The sequence below is a fragment of the Hyla sarda genome, chromosome 4 (assembly GCF_029499605.1).
Source record: "Hyla sarda isolate aHylSar1 chromosome 4, aHylSar1.hap1, whole genome shotgun sequence".
Lineage (NCBI taxonomy): Eukaryota > Metazoa > Chordata > Amphibia > Anura > Hylidae > Hyla > Hyla sarda.
The window spans coordinates 51,032,829-51,054,390 of record NC_079192.1 but is presented as its reverse complement, the minus strand read 5'-3'; the positions used below and the strand labels follow the sequence as shown (position 1 = coordinate 51,054,390).

The following is a 21,562-nucleotide window of genomic DNA, read 5'->3' as shown; positions in this document are numbered from 1 at the left end:
AATTGTGTACTAGCACCATTTTCATCACATGCCATGTAACCATTTAATAAGTTTGGTGCGCACGTGCGCGCGCGCGCGCGCACACACACACACACACACACACACACACACACACACACACACACACACACTCTACCACAACACATTAAAGGTGAAAGAAAGTCATTCACCTATGCCATCCTTGATAAATTCCCCAATAGATCATATAATTACTAACAGTAATATCCAGTGTTGTAGGACCTTTTAAGCCATGAACCCTCGCTCCACCCCACAGCACTGTACATCAATCATGCAGGGCAAAAAAGGGTGGGGGAGGGAGAAGGCAAGCATGCTGCAGCTCAGCTTCTACAACTCCATTATTGTAGCTTTTAGAGATGAGCGAAGTTACAGTCATTCGATTCGTCAAACTTCGCGGCTCGGCGGTTGCTGACTTTATCCTGCATAAATTAGTTCATCTTTCAGGTGCTCTGGTGGGCTGGAAAAGATGGATACAGTCCTAGGAGAGAGTCTCCAGCTGCCCCCCCCCCCGGAGCACCTGAAAACTGAACTAATTTATGCAGGCTAAAGCAAGCAACCGCCGAGCCGCGAAGTTGGTGACAAATCGAATCACTAACTTCGCTCATATCTAGTAGCTTTGTTTGCAGTATACAATACGCAATGTATAGTAACAAGCTAGTCGTGTGTGTAAATACAGTAGCCCACCTTACATTTAACAGCTTGTTTATGTGGTCGGTATAATGAAGAGAAGCACCACAGCGATTAAAAAATAAACGGATCATAAATGAAATCTTTAATGGGGATCCTCCCCCCCTATCATCATGGAACATAAGTGCTCTTATCTTGGCATCAACGATACATGCAGCCGAAATCATTTCATCAGTGTAAACCATAACTAATACAATGTGGCTGCAGCAGACCAGTCCGAACAAAATAAAGGCAAAACGCAAAGTAATCCCCCTGGGATCTCTGTGGTAAGTGTCATGGTCCTCTCAGGAGTTCAGTACTCATCCAGGGTGTCCGCTCTGGGTATAGACAGGCCTCGCTCCTTCAGGGCCTGCACCTTGACCTTCTCCGCCTCCTGTTTGCTCTGCTGTTCTACACGTTGTTCCTCTAAGATCTCCTCAATGGAGACCTGAAGTAATTGTGTGTCGCTCTCCTTCTCCAGATCCTGTAGAGACACAAGAGCAGCAATTTAGACCAAGGATTCCTTTCAACTATGGTGCCTCCAGAGATTGCAAAACTACAACTCCCAGCATGCCCGGACAGCCTTTGGCTGTCCGGGCATGCAGGGAGTTGTAGTTTTGCAACCGCTGGAGGCACCCTGGTTTGGAAACCCTGCCTTAGATACCATTGAATAGTAGGTGATGGCTGAAAAGCAAGATATGTAAACGGAGGAGATTTTACTTCATTAAATATTTTTAACCAATAAGAACTCTAGTCCTTAAAGGGGTACTCCGCTAGGATTTTTTTTTTTATATAAACCAGTGCCAGACAGTTAAACAGATCTTTAAATTACTTCTATATAAAAATCTCAATCCTTCAAGTACTTAGCTGCTGTATTCTCCACAGGAAGCGCTTTTCTTTTTTAATTTATTTTCTGTCTGACCACAGTGCTCTCTGCTGACACCTCTGTCCATGTCAGGAACTGTCCAGAGCAGGAACAAATCCCCATAGCAAACCTCTCCTGTTCTGGACAGTTCCTAAAATGGACAGAGGTGTCAGCCAAGAGCACTGTGGTGAGACAAAAGAAATTCAAAAAGAAAAGAACTTCCTGTGGAGCATACAGCAGCTGTTAAGTACTGGTTTAAAAAAAAAAAAAATTAATTTACAAAGCTGTTTAACTTTCTGGCACCAGTTGATTTAAAAAAAAAAAACTATATACGGTATATTATATTTTATATATTATACTATATTTAAAATTTTATATCATTTTATATACACACACACACACACACACACGCACAGATATATATTTTTCTCCCCAGCAGAATACCCCTTTAGGGTGCGTTCACATGTGACTGTTTTTACTGCAGATCTGCTGCAGATTTTGCTTCCCATTGACAATGGGAAGAGAAATCTGCTAAAGCAAATCTGCAGCAGAAAATACGCACGTGTGAACGCACCCTTAAAATACAATGCCCATTTTCAGATAAGATTTCTGGGTGAACACCATGGGTTCTCCCATCCCAGTCACTCCACCAGCCAGGAGGTCTAACTCTCGTAAAGTGATGGCTAATGTTATGCGACACTTTCAGGTTTTAAGCTCTTTACTTACTATTTCTCCAAGAAGGACCACGTTTTCTCCTCGTACTACAAATATTCCCCTGGGAATATCTCCATATTTCTTCCCAACATGTATTCTTTCCACAGTCTGGTGCAGAACAAGATTGGCTATAAAAATTAAAAAAATAAATAAGGATGAGGGATCAGATCTGTCCTCAGGACTCTTACCTCAGGGTCTTACAGTTTTCCTGAGGCTGTGTTCAGTTCAACTGGTGCCAAAAGTTAAACAGATTTGTAAATTACTTATATTTAAAATCTTAATCCATCCAGTACTTAGCTGCTCTATACTACAGAGGAAGTTGTGTAGTTCTTTGACCACAATGCTCTCTGCTGCCACCTCTGTCCATTTCAGGTACTGTAATTAAATTAACAGAGTTGTCAGCAGAGAGCACTGTGGTCAGACCAGAAAGAACTACACAACTTTCTCTGGAACATACAGCAGCTGATAAGTACTGGAAGGATTAAGATTGTTCAATTGGACAAAATCTGTATAACTTTCTGGCACTAGTTGATTTGTAAATATTTTTTCTTTTACAACTTCCATCCCTTGGAGAGTGTGGTGTTTACCACAAAGTGGGCAGAGCTTCACAGAAGGGGCACGGCCTCTAACCCCAGATTTAATAGCAGGCATAAGTTTTAACTAAAATCTAGATATCAGAAGATTTATTAAGAGGCATCATTATAAGTCTAGTACAAGTACAATGCCAGCTGGATTTCACTTGACTCGTGTGTAGAAAGTCGGTTTTGGCGAAACTGAGCAGAAAATCGGTAAAACTACTGCAGAAGCCCCTTCTGTGCTGTATGCCATTTGCTTGGATAAATGGAGGGCGGCTATTTGCATAACAAATGTTTAAGTTTCAGCAAGAATGGCAATTTCCCTACAGACATTTGAATAACAATTATTGAGCTCCGAGAGGATTCCATGTAAAATGTGCTGTTATATGGACGCTACCAAGAAATGTCAGTCCGAAGGTTTACAGGCTATAGACCCCTTTATCATGGGGAAAAAAATCCATGGATTCTTACCTATGTTATTGCAACATTGTTAACGCAGAACAAAAAAAAGGCAGTCTCCAAATGATGTGCACATATAAGCATAAGGCCTATGAAGTAATAAGCATAAGGACATAACTTTAGTGTTTTCACTACTCCCCCCATCATATAACCGACTGTTCCATGATGGGGGTTGTAGTACAGGGGCTGAGGGATTGATTGCACCCGATGCGATCAGAAGCTATTAAACAGGGGAGCAGACGGCATGGTCCACTCCCCTGCGATGTACGGGGTATTTTTACTTTCACTTTTAAATGCTTTGCTGTGAGCCCTGAATGGCCACCCACCGAGGAGCCATTCAGGGCTCCTGGCAATGTTTTAAACTACTAATTGGACCCCCAAATGTATGCCCCCATGCATATTTATAATAATTCATTGGCCCCAGTGTGTTTATAATAGTTCATTCTAAACACATTGAGGCTAGAGATGAGCGAACTTACAATAAATTCGATTCGTCACGAACTTCTCGGCTCGGCAGTTGATGACTTATCCTGCGTAAATTAGTTCAGCTTTCCGGTGGCTGGAAAAGGTGGATACAGTCCTAGGAAAGAGTCTCCTAGGACTGTATCCACCTTTTCCAGCCCACCGGAGCACCGGAAAGCTGAACTAATTTATGCAGGATAAGTAATCAACTGCTGAGCCGAGAAGTTCATGACGAATCGAAATTACTGTAAGTTCACTCATCTCTAATTGGGGCCAATGAATTATTCTAAACACACTGGGGTCAGTTGTTATAAATATTAGGGATCGACCGATTATCGGTTTGGCCGATATTATCGGCCGATAATCACGATTTTGGGCATTATCGGTACCTTGCCGATAATGCCCCGCCCCCACCGCGGTCGTTATTCCTTTACCTTTGACTGAAGAAAAATTTGTGCAAGTGAGGTTTTTTTCTTCCATCACAAATATAACGGGTGATGACTGATATTCAAAAAAATCCCATAGACATGAATGTGATTTTCCCCTGCCCGGCCCTGTACTCTGTAATGTGAAGTTCTCTTCACATCAGATTCATATGCCGCTGAGAGTGGTGATTAGCTGGAACCATCTGGCCAATCACAAGTAAAAAACGCCTGCAAAAACGCTAAAGACCCACATGACTTTTCTTGGCATCTTTTCACTCCCATAGACTCTCCCCCCCCCCCCAAAAAAAATAAAAAAAAATAAAAAAAAAGCCAAAGTCTCAACAAGAGGTTGTTTTTTTCAAAAACTGCCAGGGAGCCCAAAAGCAAAGGATTAAAAAGCACCAAACTGAAAAACAGCAAGTGGATATGGCATTTTGCAGTTCCCTATTGACTTCCAGATCACATCTTGCTGGCCGTGCAGCAGAATGGGCGTTTTTACATGAAAACCCTCAGTGGAATTCCAGCCTTACAGTAAATCTTGAGGAAGGTTGGAAACTGAGCCAGCTACTCTGCTGCCACCTAGTGACAGTGTAAGGTAATAAACCAAGTAATATATTTACCCTTCAGAGGTTTCTGTATAGGAATGAAAAAAAAAAATTTCTATAAAACTTTCTAATATACTTTGTGTTTCATTACTTCACCAACATGTGTCTGCTGTCAGTAAAAACATTGTTTCCATTCAGAGAAACTAAATGTAACGCTGTCCTGTTCTCAGTTGATGTGGATACAATTGTATCTAGGTTTTGCTCTGTGAGCTAAATAGCCTGGACTGATACAAGACAGATATCTGTGAGGCTGTGGTCATGCATTTAGAAAGGGCCATCGTCCGAGGGATCATACAGAAAACAAAGGTGACAGCAGAGGTTCTCCTACACAGCAGAGCTCCTGGACTACACAGACAATGATCTAGTTCCCCCGCACAGTAGATGGGCAAAGATGGTCATGGTGTAGGGATAATGTATCTTAGCAGTCAGATCCCCACCAATAAGAAAGCGATGGCTTGTCGAGCTTGTGCAGTAGGATAAATTTAAACATCCAGGGCAATATCTTGGCCTGAGAATGAATCCGATAGATTCCCACGTAAAGTCTATCAGACCTCAGGCATCAGACTGACGGGAATCATTCTGATCAGGTGACTCTTGGACAATTCTTGGGCTATGAGATTGTCCTGTATGTTTAAATGTTTCTCCCTTTGCAGGAGGGTTTGAGGTCAGCACTTGCACATATCTTAGCCATCACCAAGGTTACCTGCCAAAAAATAAAAATAAAATGAAGAAAATAATGGAGAGAAGATGACCCCAACCTGCTGCTAAACTACATCGTCCGGACAGCATGTCAGAGCCACAGACCCTCAGGGCATGAGGTCCATTTTAGTTTTACAACAGATGGAAATCACTATTCAAAGGAAATTAAATCCACCAAGACAAGAAACTCACCAAACTGGTCAATGCTTCTCAAGTACCCAATAAGTGTTCTCCCATCTCTGAGCAGGACCAGGTGTTTCTCTAAAGACAAAAAAACAACTTAGTCAGCATTACTGTTCATTAACCGTTTTGCCTGTATCAGTAATGAGGTCACCATCAGCCCCAGAGAAGGGCTAAGTGCCCAGTCTGATGGCATGAGACAGGACTCCATTGGGGAGGGGGGCACAAACTCCCATTTAAGTTACAGATGTTGCCTATAAAGCTTCTGTCAATGAGCTATAATGGATCTGATGACCATTCTGCCTCCATGACTATATGTATAATCTCTTAAGCTTGTCTTCCCAGCAGGCAGAGATTGTATTGGTTGTCTCTGCCCTGGTGAGGCTGTGCTGATGCATCGTGGGATTGATCGATTTGAAAAGGAGACAATGCAGTCTGAAATCTAAAAGCCAAGTTGGTAAAGTCAGGTTACCCTGGTACAACAGTGAAGTGTATGGCTGTAGCAGAGCTGGGATAAAACAGAATGCACTGCAGGTATAGTGGTGAGCATGCATTGTATGGGAAATAAAAATCCAGGAGGATGCTTTCTAGAAGTAGTAAAGAGGTATGGGGCCCCAGCTCAGCGCTGCTAGAGCGCGTTTCGAACCCAGCAGGTACAAACACTCCCCTTTATTCATCTCTATGGGAGAGGTGGAGACACAGGAAAGCTTAGAGATAAATGGAGGGGGAGTGTTTGTCCCAGCTGACCCTACTGTGTGCAAAACATGCGCAAGCATTTGTTACTACTGGACATCTTTAAGAGTACCTGTCATCAACAAAAACTTTTAATATGTTGTTTATAATCATTAATGAAGACATATTGTAATATATCTTCATTAAAAAATATTAATATTTATACCAGTTTTTTCATTTTATACTTTTGGCCACTAGGGGTCTCTCTTCTATGCCTGGTCTGCAGGCAGCATCCTATGCTTTTCATAGTAAGTTTACAGCTTTTAGGACTAATGCTGAAGGGCTCTGGTCCTTCCTCCGGAAGTTCAGTACTCTCAGCTCAGGACTCGCTCCCAGCCTGTGAGCTACAAGCCTACACATGCCTCTCATATAACAGCCAGTCATCTCCCCCTCCCCCCTGCTCTGTGTTCTCCCTGCCCCTCACCACACGTTATCTTATACATTGTATTATCTCACTGCACTCCCTGCTCTGTGCCCCCCCCTGACATTCATCTTAATTACTGCCTCTGTAATTGCTCCCTCAGCCCCTGGTTCTCAGCATTGACTTTTTAGTGCAGAGAGACACAGGAGAGAGAGAGACAGAGGCTGCCGTCCCTTCCCTGTACTTAGTCTGTATGCGCACTGCAGAGCAGTGTTTCCCAACCAGGGTGCCTCCAGCTGTTGCAAAACTACAACTCCCAGCATGCCCGGACAGTTGTTGGCTGTCTGGGCATGCTGGGAGTTGTAGTTTTGCAACAGCTGGAGGTGCCCTGGTTGGGAAACACTGCTGCAGAGGGAAAGCAGCATACAGGAAGACTGGCAGAAGCAGAGTCCCGGCCAGGCTTTATGTGACATCATGCCTGCTGGGACCCGCCTCCTTCCACCCCTCAGAAAGTCAGTGTTCCTGAGCTAATGAAGAGGGATAAAAAAAAAAAAAGGTATTTCCACAGCGTTTTAAACCTCAATAAACACAGGGATAGGCATAGTTAGAGAAAGGGACAGATGGGAAGGGGGATCAGGGAAAGTTTAGATGATGACAGGTACTCTCTTAAAGGAAAAATATCAGCCTGTTCACCCACACTAAACCCAATACACTGGGTTATAGAGCAGGTGAACAGGAGTCCAATAAGGGGTCACTTAAATATGTTAAGTAGGTCCTGAGATATGTCCCCCAGAAGATCCTCTGCTGAATTCAGTGAATCACATGCAGGGGGAGGGGCTTCAGCCGCATAATTTACATATTCATTGTTTGACTCAACTAGTATGCGGAGTCACAGACAAAGAATATGTAAACAGGGTGCATGAAATTTTGGCCCCAGAAAATTATCATCCGAAAATGGCCCTTTCAGCTTTTTCGCCCAAGGCAATTTTCCGCTGATAATTTAGGTGGGCGTGGCTTAACCCCTTCCTGACCCAAGACCTACATGTATGTAGGTCATCTTTACACCTCCGGGGACCTTAACAGGGGACAACTAGCTCTCTTCCCATGATTCCAGCCCAAAACATGACTCCACCACTGCCTTGCTGACATCGCAGCCTTGTTGGGACAGGTTGGTCGTCCAACCTTCCACCCACTACTCCATCCATCTAAGCCATCCAGGGTTGGACAGCACTCATTAGTGAACAAGACTGTTTGAAAATTAGACTTCATGTATTTTTCTATCCATTGCAGCCGTTTCTGCTTGTGAGCATTGGTTAGTGGTGGTCGAATAGAAGGTTTATGCACAGTTGCAAGACTCTGGAGGACTCTACACCTTTGTGCGTGGAACTCCAGAGGCACCAGCAGCTTCAAATATCTGTTTGCTGCTATGTAATGGTATTTTAGTAGCTGATCTCTTGATCCAATACATGGATCTGTCAGAAATCTTCCTCAATGTACCTTTATCTGCACGAACCCATCTGTACTCTGAATCAGCCATAAGTCTCTTAATAGTGCACACAGTCCAAAATCTAACGTGCCCGGCACTGCAAATCAACTAAAACTATTCCGCTAGGCTTTTCCAACACACTGACCCTCTCAGTGCTCGCATACAAAAGTTCAAGATGTACACCACATGAAGGTATATAGAAATGAAGCACTCACCAGGTCTTGAGGTAAATCGCCGGCTCTTTATTTCATTTTTGGCTTACAGCGATCAGGAAGGTGGGGGGAAAGCGGACAGATGGAACAGGAGGGGGAAGAGGATGGGCGACTGTCCGTTATCGCGCTTGCACACTTAGTCAGGCCCCCAGGGAATCACATGTGTGGGAGTGTATATATAGGTACAGGGAGGGAACAACCGGGCACGTGGTATTCACAAATAAATCCAAACATGAATAACCTTGAATTGTATAGAACATATGATTACTTAAGTGTTAAGTAATCATATGTTCTATACAATTCATGGTTATTCACGTTTGGATTTATTTGTGTATACCTGGTGTCCGGTTGTTCCCTCCCTGTACATATTATATACACACACACACACACACACGTGATTCCCTAGGGGCCTGACTAAGCGCGATAATGGACTGTCGCCAATCCTCTTCCCCCACCTGTTCCATCAGTCCGCTCTCCCCGCACCTACCTTATCGCTGTAAGCCGAAAATGAAAAAGAGCCGGCGATTTACCTCAAGACCTGGTGAGTGCTTCATTTCTATATACTTTATGTGGTGTGTATCTCTTAATAGTGCATTGACCACGTATACATTTCCGTGAAATATCTAATATTTTCATACCTCATCCAGAACATTGAACTATTTCACTCTTTTCGGCAGCAGAGAGATCCTTTCTCTTCCCAATATTGCTTGAAAATAGTGACTGCTTAATGTGGAACACCCACCTTTAGTAGTTTTTCCTTAAATTGGGCTCACCTGGCAATCTAATATCACAGATTTCCGAGATTGTTTTCAGTGATCAGAAGAGCCGAGATACAATGCCATCCGTGAGTTAGGCTGCATTCACACCATGTTTTTGAATTGAAAAATGGATTCCTCAAAACCGGAATAAACTATCAAAACGTGTGTACAAATTTTTACCCGTATACGGTTTGACAAATTATGTCCTGTTGCATCCGTTTAAGAAAAAACGTATAAGTTTAACTTTTCACTCCATGAACAAAGTTTCACAAAGAAGATTGAAATTCGAAGAAAAAAAACCTGTGCAAAGTCAAAAACCATATGGTGAAAACCGGATGGAACCGTACACACATGGTTCTGTACGGTTCCAATTGACTCCCATGTTTAAAAAAAAATTAAAAAATTAAAAAAAACATGTTTCAATAATGCTTTTCACCCAGACCAAAGACCGTGGCAGGCTACGGTTTTAGGTATAGGAAAAAAACTGAAAACCATACAAGATACAAAACTGACAACCTGATGCATCTTTTGGCATACGGTTTTCAATACGGTTCCGTACGGTTTTCAAATTGAAACCGTATATGGGAACTGTATTGCAAAAACATGGTATGAATGCAGCCTTTAACTAAAAACCAAAATATTTAATCTTAGATAGGGATCGACCGATATCTTTTTTTTAGGGCCGATACCGATAATCTGTGGAGGTTAGGGCCGATAGCCGATAACTTACACCGATATTCCGGTATAAGTTATCGGGCTATTTACCCCCCCCCCCCCCACCCCACACACACCGCTGCTTCTCTCCCCCTGCCTGTCCGGGGGTCCCGAGTCCTATCGCCGCCCCCGCCTCCACACCACTCCGCGCCCCCTACCGCCCCACCGCCTCCCCCATCCCCGGGGTCCTCCTGAGCTGTCACTGTGCGCACTGACGGTGACGTTAAGTCACGTCACTCGTCATTGCGCACAGCATAACGCAGGACGCAGCAGGAGCCAGAAGTAGCATCGACCCCGATAATTATAAAACCGGGGATGGGGGAGGCAATGGGGCCAGGGCGGTGCGGTGGGGGCGGTCGCGGTGCGGCAGGTCGTGGGGGGGCGTTCGCGGTACGGTGGGGGCATTATCGGCATATCGGCAAGGTAGTTGCAGATACCGATAATGCCCAAAATCGTGATTATCGGCCAAACCGATAATCGGTCGATCCCTTATCTTAGACACCTATATCATTTGCATAATAATTTGGAAAAGGATATAATTTTTTGTGTTTCTGATCCTGCACTGAACGGCGTAAACAAAAAAAAAAAAATCCAAATATTGCTGATTTTGGTCAAATCACAAAAAAAAAAAAAAAAATTACAAACACTATTTTAAAAAGGGGTGGGGCAATGCATTTTCGGCCTAGCACAGCCCAAACTTTCGGTTTCAGTTTTGCCCCAAAATTTCCCTTTCGGTGCATCCCCAGTAAAAAGAGCTGGTGAAGCCCACCACCTGCACGCGATTCACTGAATTCAGCAGAGGATCTTCTGGACATATTTAAAGCGGTACTCCGGCGCAAAACATTGTATCTCCTATCAAAAGGATAGGGGATAAGATGTTAGATCGCAGGGATCCCGCCGCTGGGGACCCCCGCAATCGCCAGCACCTCAGACATCCGGTGCACAGAGCGAACTCCGCTCTGTGCCGGATAACTGGCGACTACAGCCGCTGTGCCCCCTCTATTCAGTTCTATGGGGGAAGGTATGAATGGAGGGGGTGTGGCGCTCCACGCTCCCGTGTTCCGGACACAGCTGCTGCCAGCCCCAAGATCGCAGGGGTCCCCAGCGGCTGCACTCCTGCGATCTAGCATCTTATCCCCTATCATTTTGAATGGGGATAAGATGTTTTGAACCAGAGTACCCAAGGGGTACTCCACTGGAAAACATTTTTATTAAATCAACTGGTGCCAGAAAGTTAAACAGATTTGTAAATTACTTCTATTATAAAAATCTTAATCCTTCCAGTACTTATCAGCTGTTGTATACTACAGAGGAAGTTGTGTAATTCTTTCCAGTCTGACCACAGTGCTCTCTGCTGACACCTCTGTTTTCTCCATTTTAGGAATTGTTCAGAGCAGGAGCAAGTCCCTATAGCAACCCTCTCCTGCTCTGGACAGTTCCTAAAATGTAGAGGTGGCAGCAGAGAGCACTGTGACTGGAAAAAACTACACAACTCTAACTTTCTGGCACCAGCTGATTAAAAAAAAAATATATTTTTTTTTTTCCAGTGGAGTACCCCTTTAAGAATATTCATATTTCACTAGGATGTTATAGTAAAGCTGTGGATAGGGATAAGTGTAGTTCCCCAAAGTACCCTTCTATATAGTAAATGGTCATAGTATCCAGCTCACCTGTGCGGTTTGTGCACAAATCAGCACCGGTGTCCGCGTGTATGGATAACCAGAAAAAAAAGCCAAGAGGGATCCAGCATGTAGGAGTAAATTGCATGTCATGTCATTGAAGAAAAACTGTAGTATATAACTGATCCCCTATCCGAAGGACAGGGAATAAGTTCTATATCACTGGGATCCAACCGCTGGGACCCCGCACATGAAGGGAGCATTTCGTCCCCGCATGACGCAGCTGCTGACAACCCCCCCCATGTGTCTATGGGACATAGGCTTCCTGCACAATGCTGGGCCCTGTACAGGAGATTGCAGCAATCCAGCGGTCGGACCCCCTGCGATCTATAAACTTATCCCCTAGCCAAATCTTTGTGATAGGGGATAAGTTAAATACCACTACAGCTTTCCTTTAAAATGTTACAGGGCAATGCGTTTGGAGCACATAAGACCATAGAAGGCACTGTGGGGTGCTGCCCTGTATGATTTTGTGACATGTGACATGAAATAAAGCTCTGAACTTTACTCCTACATGCTGGATCCCTTCTGCTCCACCCCTGGCGTATTTGCTGCTGCGCATTTTCTTACCCATTGAAGTGAGTGGGTTGCAAAATCAGCTGTGTATCTACCCACTGATTTCAATAGGTAGGAAAATGCGCAGCAGCAAATACAGCACGTGTGACCCAACCCTAACGGAGAACTCTCTCATCAATAGGTCTGGGCTGCTGGAATAAAAATTAAAAAAAAGATTGTTAACTTACTTGATGGAATCAGTCTCCAGTCTTCCAGTTCTGTTTTTTTAAGCCTGACAGGTCACACTAGGGATCAGCTAATCGCTGGCTGCAGTCAGGGCTGGCATTTAGCTGAGTGGCAATGTGATGTGTCGGGCACAAGACCAGAGCCAGAGGACAGGAGATTCCAGCCGCACCAAGGGAGGGTGGGAAGGTAAGTTAGAGTTTATTTTATTCTAGCAGCCCAAAGTTCTCCTTTATGGTGCGTTCAGACGGCGTAATTCAAGAAGAATTTACTCGAGTAATTCCTCTTGAATTCTCCGCTCCAAATTAATGCCCATCTCCTCTGCCAATTATAATCAATGTTTCTTCTGCTGTCCTGTTCACACTGCGGAAATTCTGCTAGCGGAATTCTGACGCTGAATTCCGTTCCACTTGAGGAATGAGCATGTTCATTCTTCAAGCGGAATCCGCTAGCAGAAATCAATAGAAGTCAATGGAAAAAAAATTCCGCCCGGAATTCGTGTGGAAATGGCTGAAAAAAAACCTTCACTTCTTTCTCCCCCAAAATTCTTTTTTCTGCCCGTAAATTTTTCGGCCTGAATTACTCTTGATTTACTCCGTGTGAACGCACCCTTAAGTGTCTTAAGGTTTTCTTCATGGATCTAATCACTTCCTGGTTTCCTCTCTGACCCTTCTGTTGCCGGGCAACACATCCCATACTTTCCCACAATCCCCTTTGCTTACATGCACAGTGGAGACATACTCCCTTTACCTCCATGACTGCAGCTAAACTGAGCATACATTACCACCTCAGTTGAAAGCACAGGGAAAAAAAATAAATAAATATCCATATAGTTTAAAATCGTGGGAGGTCTGGCCGCTGGGGCCCCTGCAATCTCCTGTACGGCGCCCCAAAGCGGGGTTCCAGCAGTCACATACGTTTTTCTGTACTTGAGAAGTCGTCTAAAGCAGGGACACAGGCTATTACTGAATACCGTGTGTTCCAAACAGTACAGTGGTCCCTCAACATACGATGGTAATCCGTTCCAAACGGACCATCGTTTGTTGAAACCATCGCATGTTGAGGGATCCGTGCAATGTAAAGTATAGGACAGTGGTCTACAACCTGCGGACCTCCAGATGTTGCAAAGCTACAACTCACAGCATGCCCGGACAGCCAACGGCTGTCCGAGCATGCTGGGAGTTGCAGTTTTGCAACATCTGGAGGTCCACAGGTTGTAGACCACTGTTAGAGGAAGTTGTACTCGCCTGTCCGCCGCTCCGGACCGTCACCGCTGCCCGGGATGTCGCCGTCCATCGCTGTCGCCGCATCCCCAAGGTCTCCCCGACGCTCCAGCAAGGCCTCTGCTTCCCCGGCATCCTCGCTCTCCGTCGCTACCATCACGTCACTACGCACGCCGCTCCTATTGGATGACGGGACGGCGTGCGCAGCGTCATGAGGACGACGATGGAGAGCGCAGACGATGCAGGGGATCCCGAAAAGGACACGCCGGAGCCCCGAGGACAGGTAAGTGATTGTCAGCGGACCACACGGGGCACCGTAAACAGCTATCCGGTGGCAGCTGAAGCAGTCTGCGCTGCCGGATAGCCGTTTATGCGATGGCCCCGACATACAAAAGCATCGTATGTTGATGCTGCCTTCAACATGCGATGGCCTTTGAAAGGCCATCGTATGTTGAAATGATCGTATGTCGGGGCCATCGTAGGTCAAAGGATCACTGCATTCCTCCAACTGTGGCAAAACAACAACTCCCAGCATGCCCGGACAGCCTTTGGCTGTCCGGGCATGCTGGGAGTTGTACTTTTGTAACAGCTGGAGGCACCCTGGTTGGGAAACACTAGTCTGTTGTATACGGCTATCCAAGACATATTGCATTAAATATGACAGCAGGAAGGAAGCAGCGAACAGAGCCGGGCATGCTGGGAGTTGTAGTTTTGCAACAGCTGGAGGCACAACATTTGGAAAACATAAAATAAATGTAGTTTCACATAATACATCAGTTTAGACCTATTGAACTTTCCGATACAACCACCATGAGGCGCCAGTGAGCAGAGAAGATTCCCACAAATCAGTGCCGCAGTAAGCAGTTGCCCATAGTAACCAACCGGAAATAAGCGTCTTCCACTTCACAGCAGATAAGAAACGGAAAGTGTTATCTGACTAGTTGCTATGACAACTGCCCCACCTGTTGGTAACTCATTATTACCCATAAGCCCCATTCCATCCCGTACACACACCATATTATGACAATACATTATCAGCAGAGGATGTACGCGCTATACTGACTGTCTATATCCTCTATGAGGCTGGCTGTTCCCGGCATGTAATTCATTGTCTCTCCCGCCCCTGCTCGGGGGCAAAGCCTCACACCGGACACCGTGTAAACCAGCCAACCGGAAACTCCGCCATTTTTCTGTGGGAAAAAAAAAATCTCTTCCGGCGCGCAGGTCACGGAATATAAGCGTCGCTATGACGTCACGTACTAGCAAACCTTCCTGAGTGGGCGTGGCAACACGGCTGTCACTTATTGACATCATTTGCATATGTCTCCTAATTGGTTTATATAATCCTAGTGGGCGGGCTCAGGGAATTATTTTGTTGGGAACTACGCCTGCGCATGCTTTGCCGTCGCTGATTGGATGAGAGGGATTTTGACGTCACGGAATATTTACTCTTGATTGGCTAGAATACTTGTAAAGGACAAGCAAAGGCGGTAACATATGGGTAAAGTGACAGATATTTCCCCTCACTCCCTATTGGCCGTTTGAAACTGTAGTGGGCGTGTCCCATTTCGCAGGCTTAAGTCTGATTGGCCGAGGGTTCAGCTCAGCGGCTGTGATTGGCTGCTTGTCGGTTGCCATGCTGCATACCGCGCTTGCGCAGCAGTTGTCGGTTTGCGCGGCTGGTTGTATGCTCGGAGACTTTCATGTCGACTACGCACAGACCTGGGGATGGCAGCGGCTATTATCCGAGCGGGGACGTGCTGGCCCGGCAGCATGAGGGGGAGGCCGCCGCCGGCTCGGGCTGGAGCTCGGGATATTACCCTCAGGAGGCTGCGAGGAACTGGGCCGGAGGCGGAGAGATGGGAGGAGCTGCCGGAGCCCAGGTATCGCCTCTGTGTCCGCTATGTCTGTTCTCTCCCTGACCCTGCGTGACCTCCTGTGTCTTCTGCTGCTGGGAAAGCTGGGTGACTGCCAATATGGCCGCGTCTAGACTTCTCATAGGTGAAGATGCCCTGGGTACATTGTGACAAAGCTTCAGCAGTGCAAAAGCAGAATTGTGACTGCCAGAAAAGAGGGTGACGAGCTATGAGAGGGCTGTGATGGTTGTCACGTGATATAGAGGATGAAAAGAGGGGAGCAGTGATCCTTAACCTGTCATTGTACAATGCTTGCAAAACTACAACTCCCAGCATGCCCTGAGCAGTGATCCCTAATCTGTGACTCTCCAGCTGTTGTGAAACTACAACTCCCAGCATGCCCTGAGCAGGATCCATAGCCTGTGATTCTCTAGTTCAGTGTTTCCCAACCAGGGTGCCTCCAGCTGTTGCAAAACTACAACTCCCAGCATGCCCGGACAGCCTTCGGCTGTCCGGGCATGCTGGGAGTTGTAGTTTTGCAACAGCTGGAGGCACCCTGGTTGGGAAACACTGCTCTAGTTGTTGCAAAACTACAATGCCCAGCATTACCTGAGCTGTGACCCCCTAAGGGTGCGTTCACACTGAGGAATAGGGGAGGAATCCTCGCGTAAAAAAAAATTCCGCCACAGAATTTACTTTTTTTTCGTGTTAAATTAACATGGAATTCTGTGCCGATTTTCCGCCCGAAATATAGGAGGAAACTTTTTTTTTTTGTGTAGCTGGACTACAACCACAAATTGTAATTTCCCTTTTTATTTATTTAATTTTTTTCCATGCACATTCTGAGCGAATTCTACGCAAATTTTGCGGGGAAGCGATTTCAAGCAGACATTTTTTTTACCATTGACTTCAATGGAATTCTGCTCACGTATTCCGCAAGAAGAATGAAAATGTTCTAGCGGAACGGAATTTACGCAGTGTGAACAGTGCAGTGTAAAAACACATTAAAGGGGTACTCCGGCGCTTAGACATCATATCCCCTATCCAAAGGATAGGGGATAAGATGCCTGACCGCGGGGGTCCCATCGCTGGGGACCCCCGTGATCTTGCACGCAGCACCCTGTTAGAATCAGCCCCCGGAGCGTGTTCGCTCCGGGTCTGATTACTGGCGATCACGAGGACGGAACATAGTGACAGCTGTCACGCCCCCTCCCATAGGCTTGCATTGAGGGGCGGAGTGTGATGTCACACGGGGGCGGAGGCGTGACGTCACACGCCGTCGGCCCTGTGGTCGCGGGTAATCGGACTCGGAGCGAACACGCTCCGGGGACTGATTCTAACGGGGTGCTGCGTGCAAGATCACGGGGGTCCCCAGGGGATAAGATGTCTTAGTGCCGGAGTACCCCTTTAAAGTCAATGGCAAAACAGATAAAGGGGTTATCAAGGAAAAAACTTTTTATTTCAATTTTTTTTTTTTTTTATACATCAACTGGCTCCAGAAAGTTAAACAGATTTGTAAATTACTTCTATTAAAAAAAATCTTAATCCTTTCAGTACTTATAAGCTGCTGAAGTTGAGATGTTCTTTTCTGTCTAAGTGCTCTCCTACAGCAAACCTCTTCTACTCTGTGCAGTTCCCGAGACAAGCAGAGATGTCAGCAGAGAGCACTGTTGCCAGACAGAAAAGAACAACTCAACTTCAGCAGCTGATAATTATTGGAAGGATTAAGATTTTCTAACAAAAGTCATTTACAAATCTGTTTAAAGGACTTCTATAGTGCAAAATAACTTATCCCCTATCTGAAGGATAGGGGGTAAGTTATAGATCGTGGGGGGTCCCAGCACTGGGGCCCCCCACCATCTCCGGTATGGGGCCGCGGCAATGTACAGGAAAGGGGGTGTTCCGTCCCCCCATAGAGATACATGGAGGGGGCGTGTCTGCCGCGGCTTTCTGCTGGGGACGAAATTTCACTTGCTGCAGACTGCCGCAGCCCCGTCCAGGAGATCCCGGGGGGCCCCAGCACTCGGACCCCCCGCGATCTATAACTTATGCCGTATCATTTGGATAGGGGATAAGTTATTTTGCGCTGGAATACTCCTTTAACTTTCTGGAGCCAGTTGATATAAAAAAGTTTTTTTCCTGGAATACCCCTTTTAATTATTCCTAAGCGGAGAATTCAAGAGGAATTACTCGAGTAAATTCCTCTTGAATTACTCAGTGTGAACGCACCCTAACATGTAACTCTCCAGCTTTTGTAAAACAACAACCCCCAGCATGCTCGGAGTATTGATCCCTAACCTCTCACAGTTCCTTCAAAACTATAACTCCTAGCATGCCCAGAGCTGTGATCACAAACCTGTCATGCTCCAGCTGTTGCAAAAAAAAAAAAGCTTTTGGCTGTCAGGGCATGCTGGTACTGTTGCTGGGAGCTGAAGTTATGCATCAGGAGGAGAGTCAAAGGTCAGGGAACTCTTCTTGGGAGATGCTGTGGGTTATAATTTTGCGATGGCAGGAGAGTCACAGATTAGTGAACACTGCTCTGGGCATGCTGGGAGTTGCAGTTATGTAACGGCAGGAGAGTCAGATTAGTGAACACTGCTCTGGGCATGCTGGGAGTTGTAGTTATGTAACGGCAGGAGAGTCAAAGATTAGTGAACACTGCTCTGGGCATGCTGGGAGTTGCAGTTATGTAACAGCAGGAGAGTAACAGATTAGTGAACACTGCTTTGGGCATGCTGGGTGTTGCAGTTATGTAAAAGCAGGAGGGTCACAGATTAGTGAACACTGCTCTGGGCATGCTGGGAGTTGCAGTTATGTAACGGCAGGAGAGTAACAGATTAGTGAACACTGCTCTGGGCATGCTGGGAGTTGCAGTTATGTAATGGCAGGAGAGTAACAGATTAGTGAACACTGCTCTGGGCATGCTGGGGGTTGCAGTTATGTAACGGCAGGAGAGTAACAGATTAGTGAACACTGCTTTGGGCATGCTGGGGGTTGCAGTTATGTAACAGCAGGAGAGTAACAGATTAGTGAACACTGCTCTGGGCATGCTGGGAGTTGCAGTTATGTAACAGCAGGAGAGTAACAGATTAGTGAACACTGCTCTGGGCATGCTGGGAGTTGCAGTTATGTAATGGCAGGAGAGTAACAGATTAGTGAACACTGCTTTGGGCATGCTGGGGGTTGCAGTTATGTAACAGCAGGAGAGTAACAGATTAGTGAACACTGCTCTGGGCATGCTGGGAGTTGCAGTTATGTAACAGCAGGAGAGTAACAGATTAGTGAACACTGCTCTGGGCATGCTGAGGGTTGCAGTTATGTAACAGCAGGAGAGTCAGATTAGTGAACACTGCTCTGGGCATGCTGGGAGTTGCAGTTATGTAACAGCAGGAGAGTCACAGATTAGTGAACACTGCTCTGGGCATGCTGGGAGTTGTAGTTATGTAACGGCAGGAGAGTCACAGATTAGTGAACACTGCTCTGGGCATGCTGGGGGTTGCAGTTATGTAACAGCAGGAGAGTCACATGCCGGTGATTACCGCTCTCCACGGTTGCTTTATAATTCTTTGTGTCCACCAAGGGCTTGGCAACTTTGTTTTGAATCTAGGAGCCACTTTTGCTTAGTATTTTTTATGGGGGATGTTTGTTTGTTTTATTTTTTATTTGGGAGAAAGGGATGATTAGAATTTTTAGGGTTTTCATAGATATAATATTAAACATTTTTTTACACTTTTTTTTTTTTTTTTACATATATAGATCAATGTAACGCAAACAATGTAATTACATCGAAAATTCTTAGTTGCCATGGTGACCTGGTGACTGGGTTGTGTAGAGTCCTGGGTGGAGATTTATCAAAACCTGTGCAGAGGAAAATTTGCCCAGTTGCCCATAGCAACCAATCAGATTGCTTCCTTCATTTTTAACAAGACCTCTGGAAAATGAAAGAAGGGATCTGATTGGTTGCTATGGGCAAAGGGTTTGATAAATCTCCCCCCCTGGTGTACATGATGCACTTGTGCCAATTTTTTGAGGGTATTAGAGTTAAGTGCTGGAGCGCTGTTTCCCAACCTGTGTGCATCCACCTGCTGCAAAACTACAACTCCCAGCATGCTCGGACAGCCGTTGGCTGTCCGGGCATGCTGGAAGTTGTAGTTTTGCAACAGCTGGAGGCACCCTGCTTGGAAAATGCTGTACCAGAGCTCTTTTCGGGTTTTGCAATCCATAAGAACCCAGCTGACCAGAAACACAGGAATAGGCTGCACTGCAGTAAATGCGATTACTACACATTAAGCATGTGCTGCATTTTTGTCCCATCGTTTGCCAAACTTTGGCGGCGCGCTGTGCATGTCACTACTTGGTCAACTAGCTAACGATCACCTGAAGAGGATCATGGGGTCGTCCTTGCAGTGATATAGTAGGTGCACTAGGACCTTCCTTCCCCTTCTGATTCGCTCTTCTAGGACTATATTACAGAGGGTCTTCCTGCTCTTAGGGTATGAGGCTGGGTCTTCTTTTTGTACGACACTGTGGTTTGCGTTTCCTCTTGTATTCTGCCTGTCAGAGAAAGTAGTTTGTTTTTACACAGTATAATCTGCACTGTTGGGGCCAAACTTGAGATATATATATATATATATATATATATATATCTCTATATCCCTTTCATGGTTGGCTTTACTCCATATGGCACTGTTATTATTCAGACTTGCTATGAATGTTCTGAGGTCATATCTTGTTAAATTTTATAATCCTCCCAGTTCACTGCCCCCCATCATAAATCACCCCCTGCCTTTATTTTTATTATTTTTTAGTTTTCTACCTTAATATTGCTCTGTATTTTCTGCTCATTCTCAGATTCATAGACTGGGAAGGGGCGTTCCCCAGCAGACGTGACATCATCTGAAGCCATACAGGGGAGGACTTCCTCCCTCACTCTGCTACACACAGCCTAGAGCAGTTCAGTGTGAGATGAGCTATGATTGGATAAGGCTGCACACACCCCCCTCAACACTCCAGACTGCATTTCCGGATTTTGGACTTCTGCCAGGCCAGCAGGAGTCCAAAGTCTGTGCAAGAGATGGGGGGGAAATGTGCTCTGGACAAGTAGGGAGACACCTAGTGGCAGCTTTTTTAAACACAAATAAAAAAATAAAGAAGTTTTTTTCTATTTTTTATTTTATTTTTTTTTAAACAAAGTACATTAGAAAGATTTTTTTATTTGCCATAAGGAGTGCAATAGCGAAAATGAGTTTTAAAGGGGTACTCCGGTGCTTAAACATCTTATCCCCTATCCAAATGGATGGAGGCAATGCTGGAAACAAAGGTGATGTTATCCCTGCGTTGCCTCCACATTACAGGCAGGTCAGGGCTGGCCTCTCCATCCACCGTAGTTAGCCTAGATTCAGGCTACGAAATTTCCAGCCGAAATTCCACTTAGGAATTCCGGAGCAGCAGAATTCCAGTGCTGACAATGGGATTGTGCCGCACAGTGCACACTACAAAATGTAAGCGTCTGATATTGCACCGCTGAAATTCCCTCCTCCAAAAGAATGGTCTTGTTCATTCTTTAGGCAGAATCCGCTCTGTAAACGTCGCATTCCTATTGCCGACTGATTCAGTCATCGCTGGCTGCACTTGAAAACTCTGGACGTTTTTTGTTAAAGGGGTACTCCGGTGGGAAATAAAAAAATTCAAATCAACTGTCTCCAGAAAGTTATACAGATAAATAACTTTTATTTTAAAATCTCAATCCTTCCAGTACTTATCAGCTGCTCTATACTGCAGAGGAAGTTGAGTTGCTATTTTCTGTCTGACCACAGTGCTCTCTGCTGGCACCTCTGTCCATGTCAGGAACTGTCCAGAGTAGAAGTAAATCCCCATAGAAAACCTCTCCTGCTCTGGACAGTTCCTGACATGGACAGAGGTGTCAGCAGAGAGCGCTGTGGTCAGGCAGAAAAGAACAACTCAACTTCCTCTGCAGTATACAGCAGCTGATAAGTACTGGAAGGATTAAGATTTTTAAATAGAAGTAACTTACAAATCGGTTTAATTTTCTGGAGCCAGAGTTTTCAACCAGAGTTCCCCTTTAAGATGAAGCTGTGGTTTAATGCCTTATACATGTTTACATTTGGAGAATAT

The 21,562-nt window shown here is 45.4% G+C and overlaps 2 protein-coding genes across 5 annotated transcripts in view; one reads left to right on the top strand and one right to left on the bottom strand.

Annotated features, from left to right (window-relative positions):
* Positions 1-769: 769 nt before the first annotated feature.
* On the bottom strand, positions 770-14,959 carry LSM1 (LSM1 homolog, mRNA degradation associated). Of its 3 annotated transcripts, none has more exons than XM_056570891.1 (4): positions 14,635-14,925; positions 5,681-5,749; positions 2,276-2,391; positions 770-1,168 (listed from the first exon to the last, which is right to left on the bottom strand). In XM_056570891.1, exons 1-4 carry the CDS (start codon positions 14,678-14,680, stop codon positions 998-1,000), a joined length of 402 nt encoding a protein of 133 aa, XP_056426866.1. In that variant the 5' UTR covers positions 14,681-14,925; the 3' UTR covers positions 770-997. The 3 variants fall into 3 exon arrangements, with proteins under 3 accessions (XP_056426866.1, XP_056426867.1, XP_056426868.1); XM_056570892.1 differs by lacking the exon at positions 14,635-14,925 and adding an exon at positions 14,356-14,439; XM_056570893.1 differs by lacking the exon at positions 5,681-5,749 and having other exon boundaries at positions 14,635-14,959.
* A 160-nt stretch (positions 14,960-15,119) lies between these two features.
* Positions 15,120-21,562, top strand: part of BAG4 (BAG cochaperone 4) — a 43,111-nt gene continuing 36,668 nt past the window's right edge. The window contains exon 1 of one of the 2 annotated variants that reach the window (XM_056570885.1): positions 15,120-15,454. In XM_056570885.1, coding sequence (XP_056426860.1) covers positions 15,275-15,454 — 180 coding nt within the window. In that variant the 5' untranslated portion in view covers positions 15,120-15,274. The remainder of the gene's footprint in view (positions 15,455-21,562) is intronic. The other variant, XM_056570884.1, reaches the window with a different exon arrangement.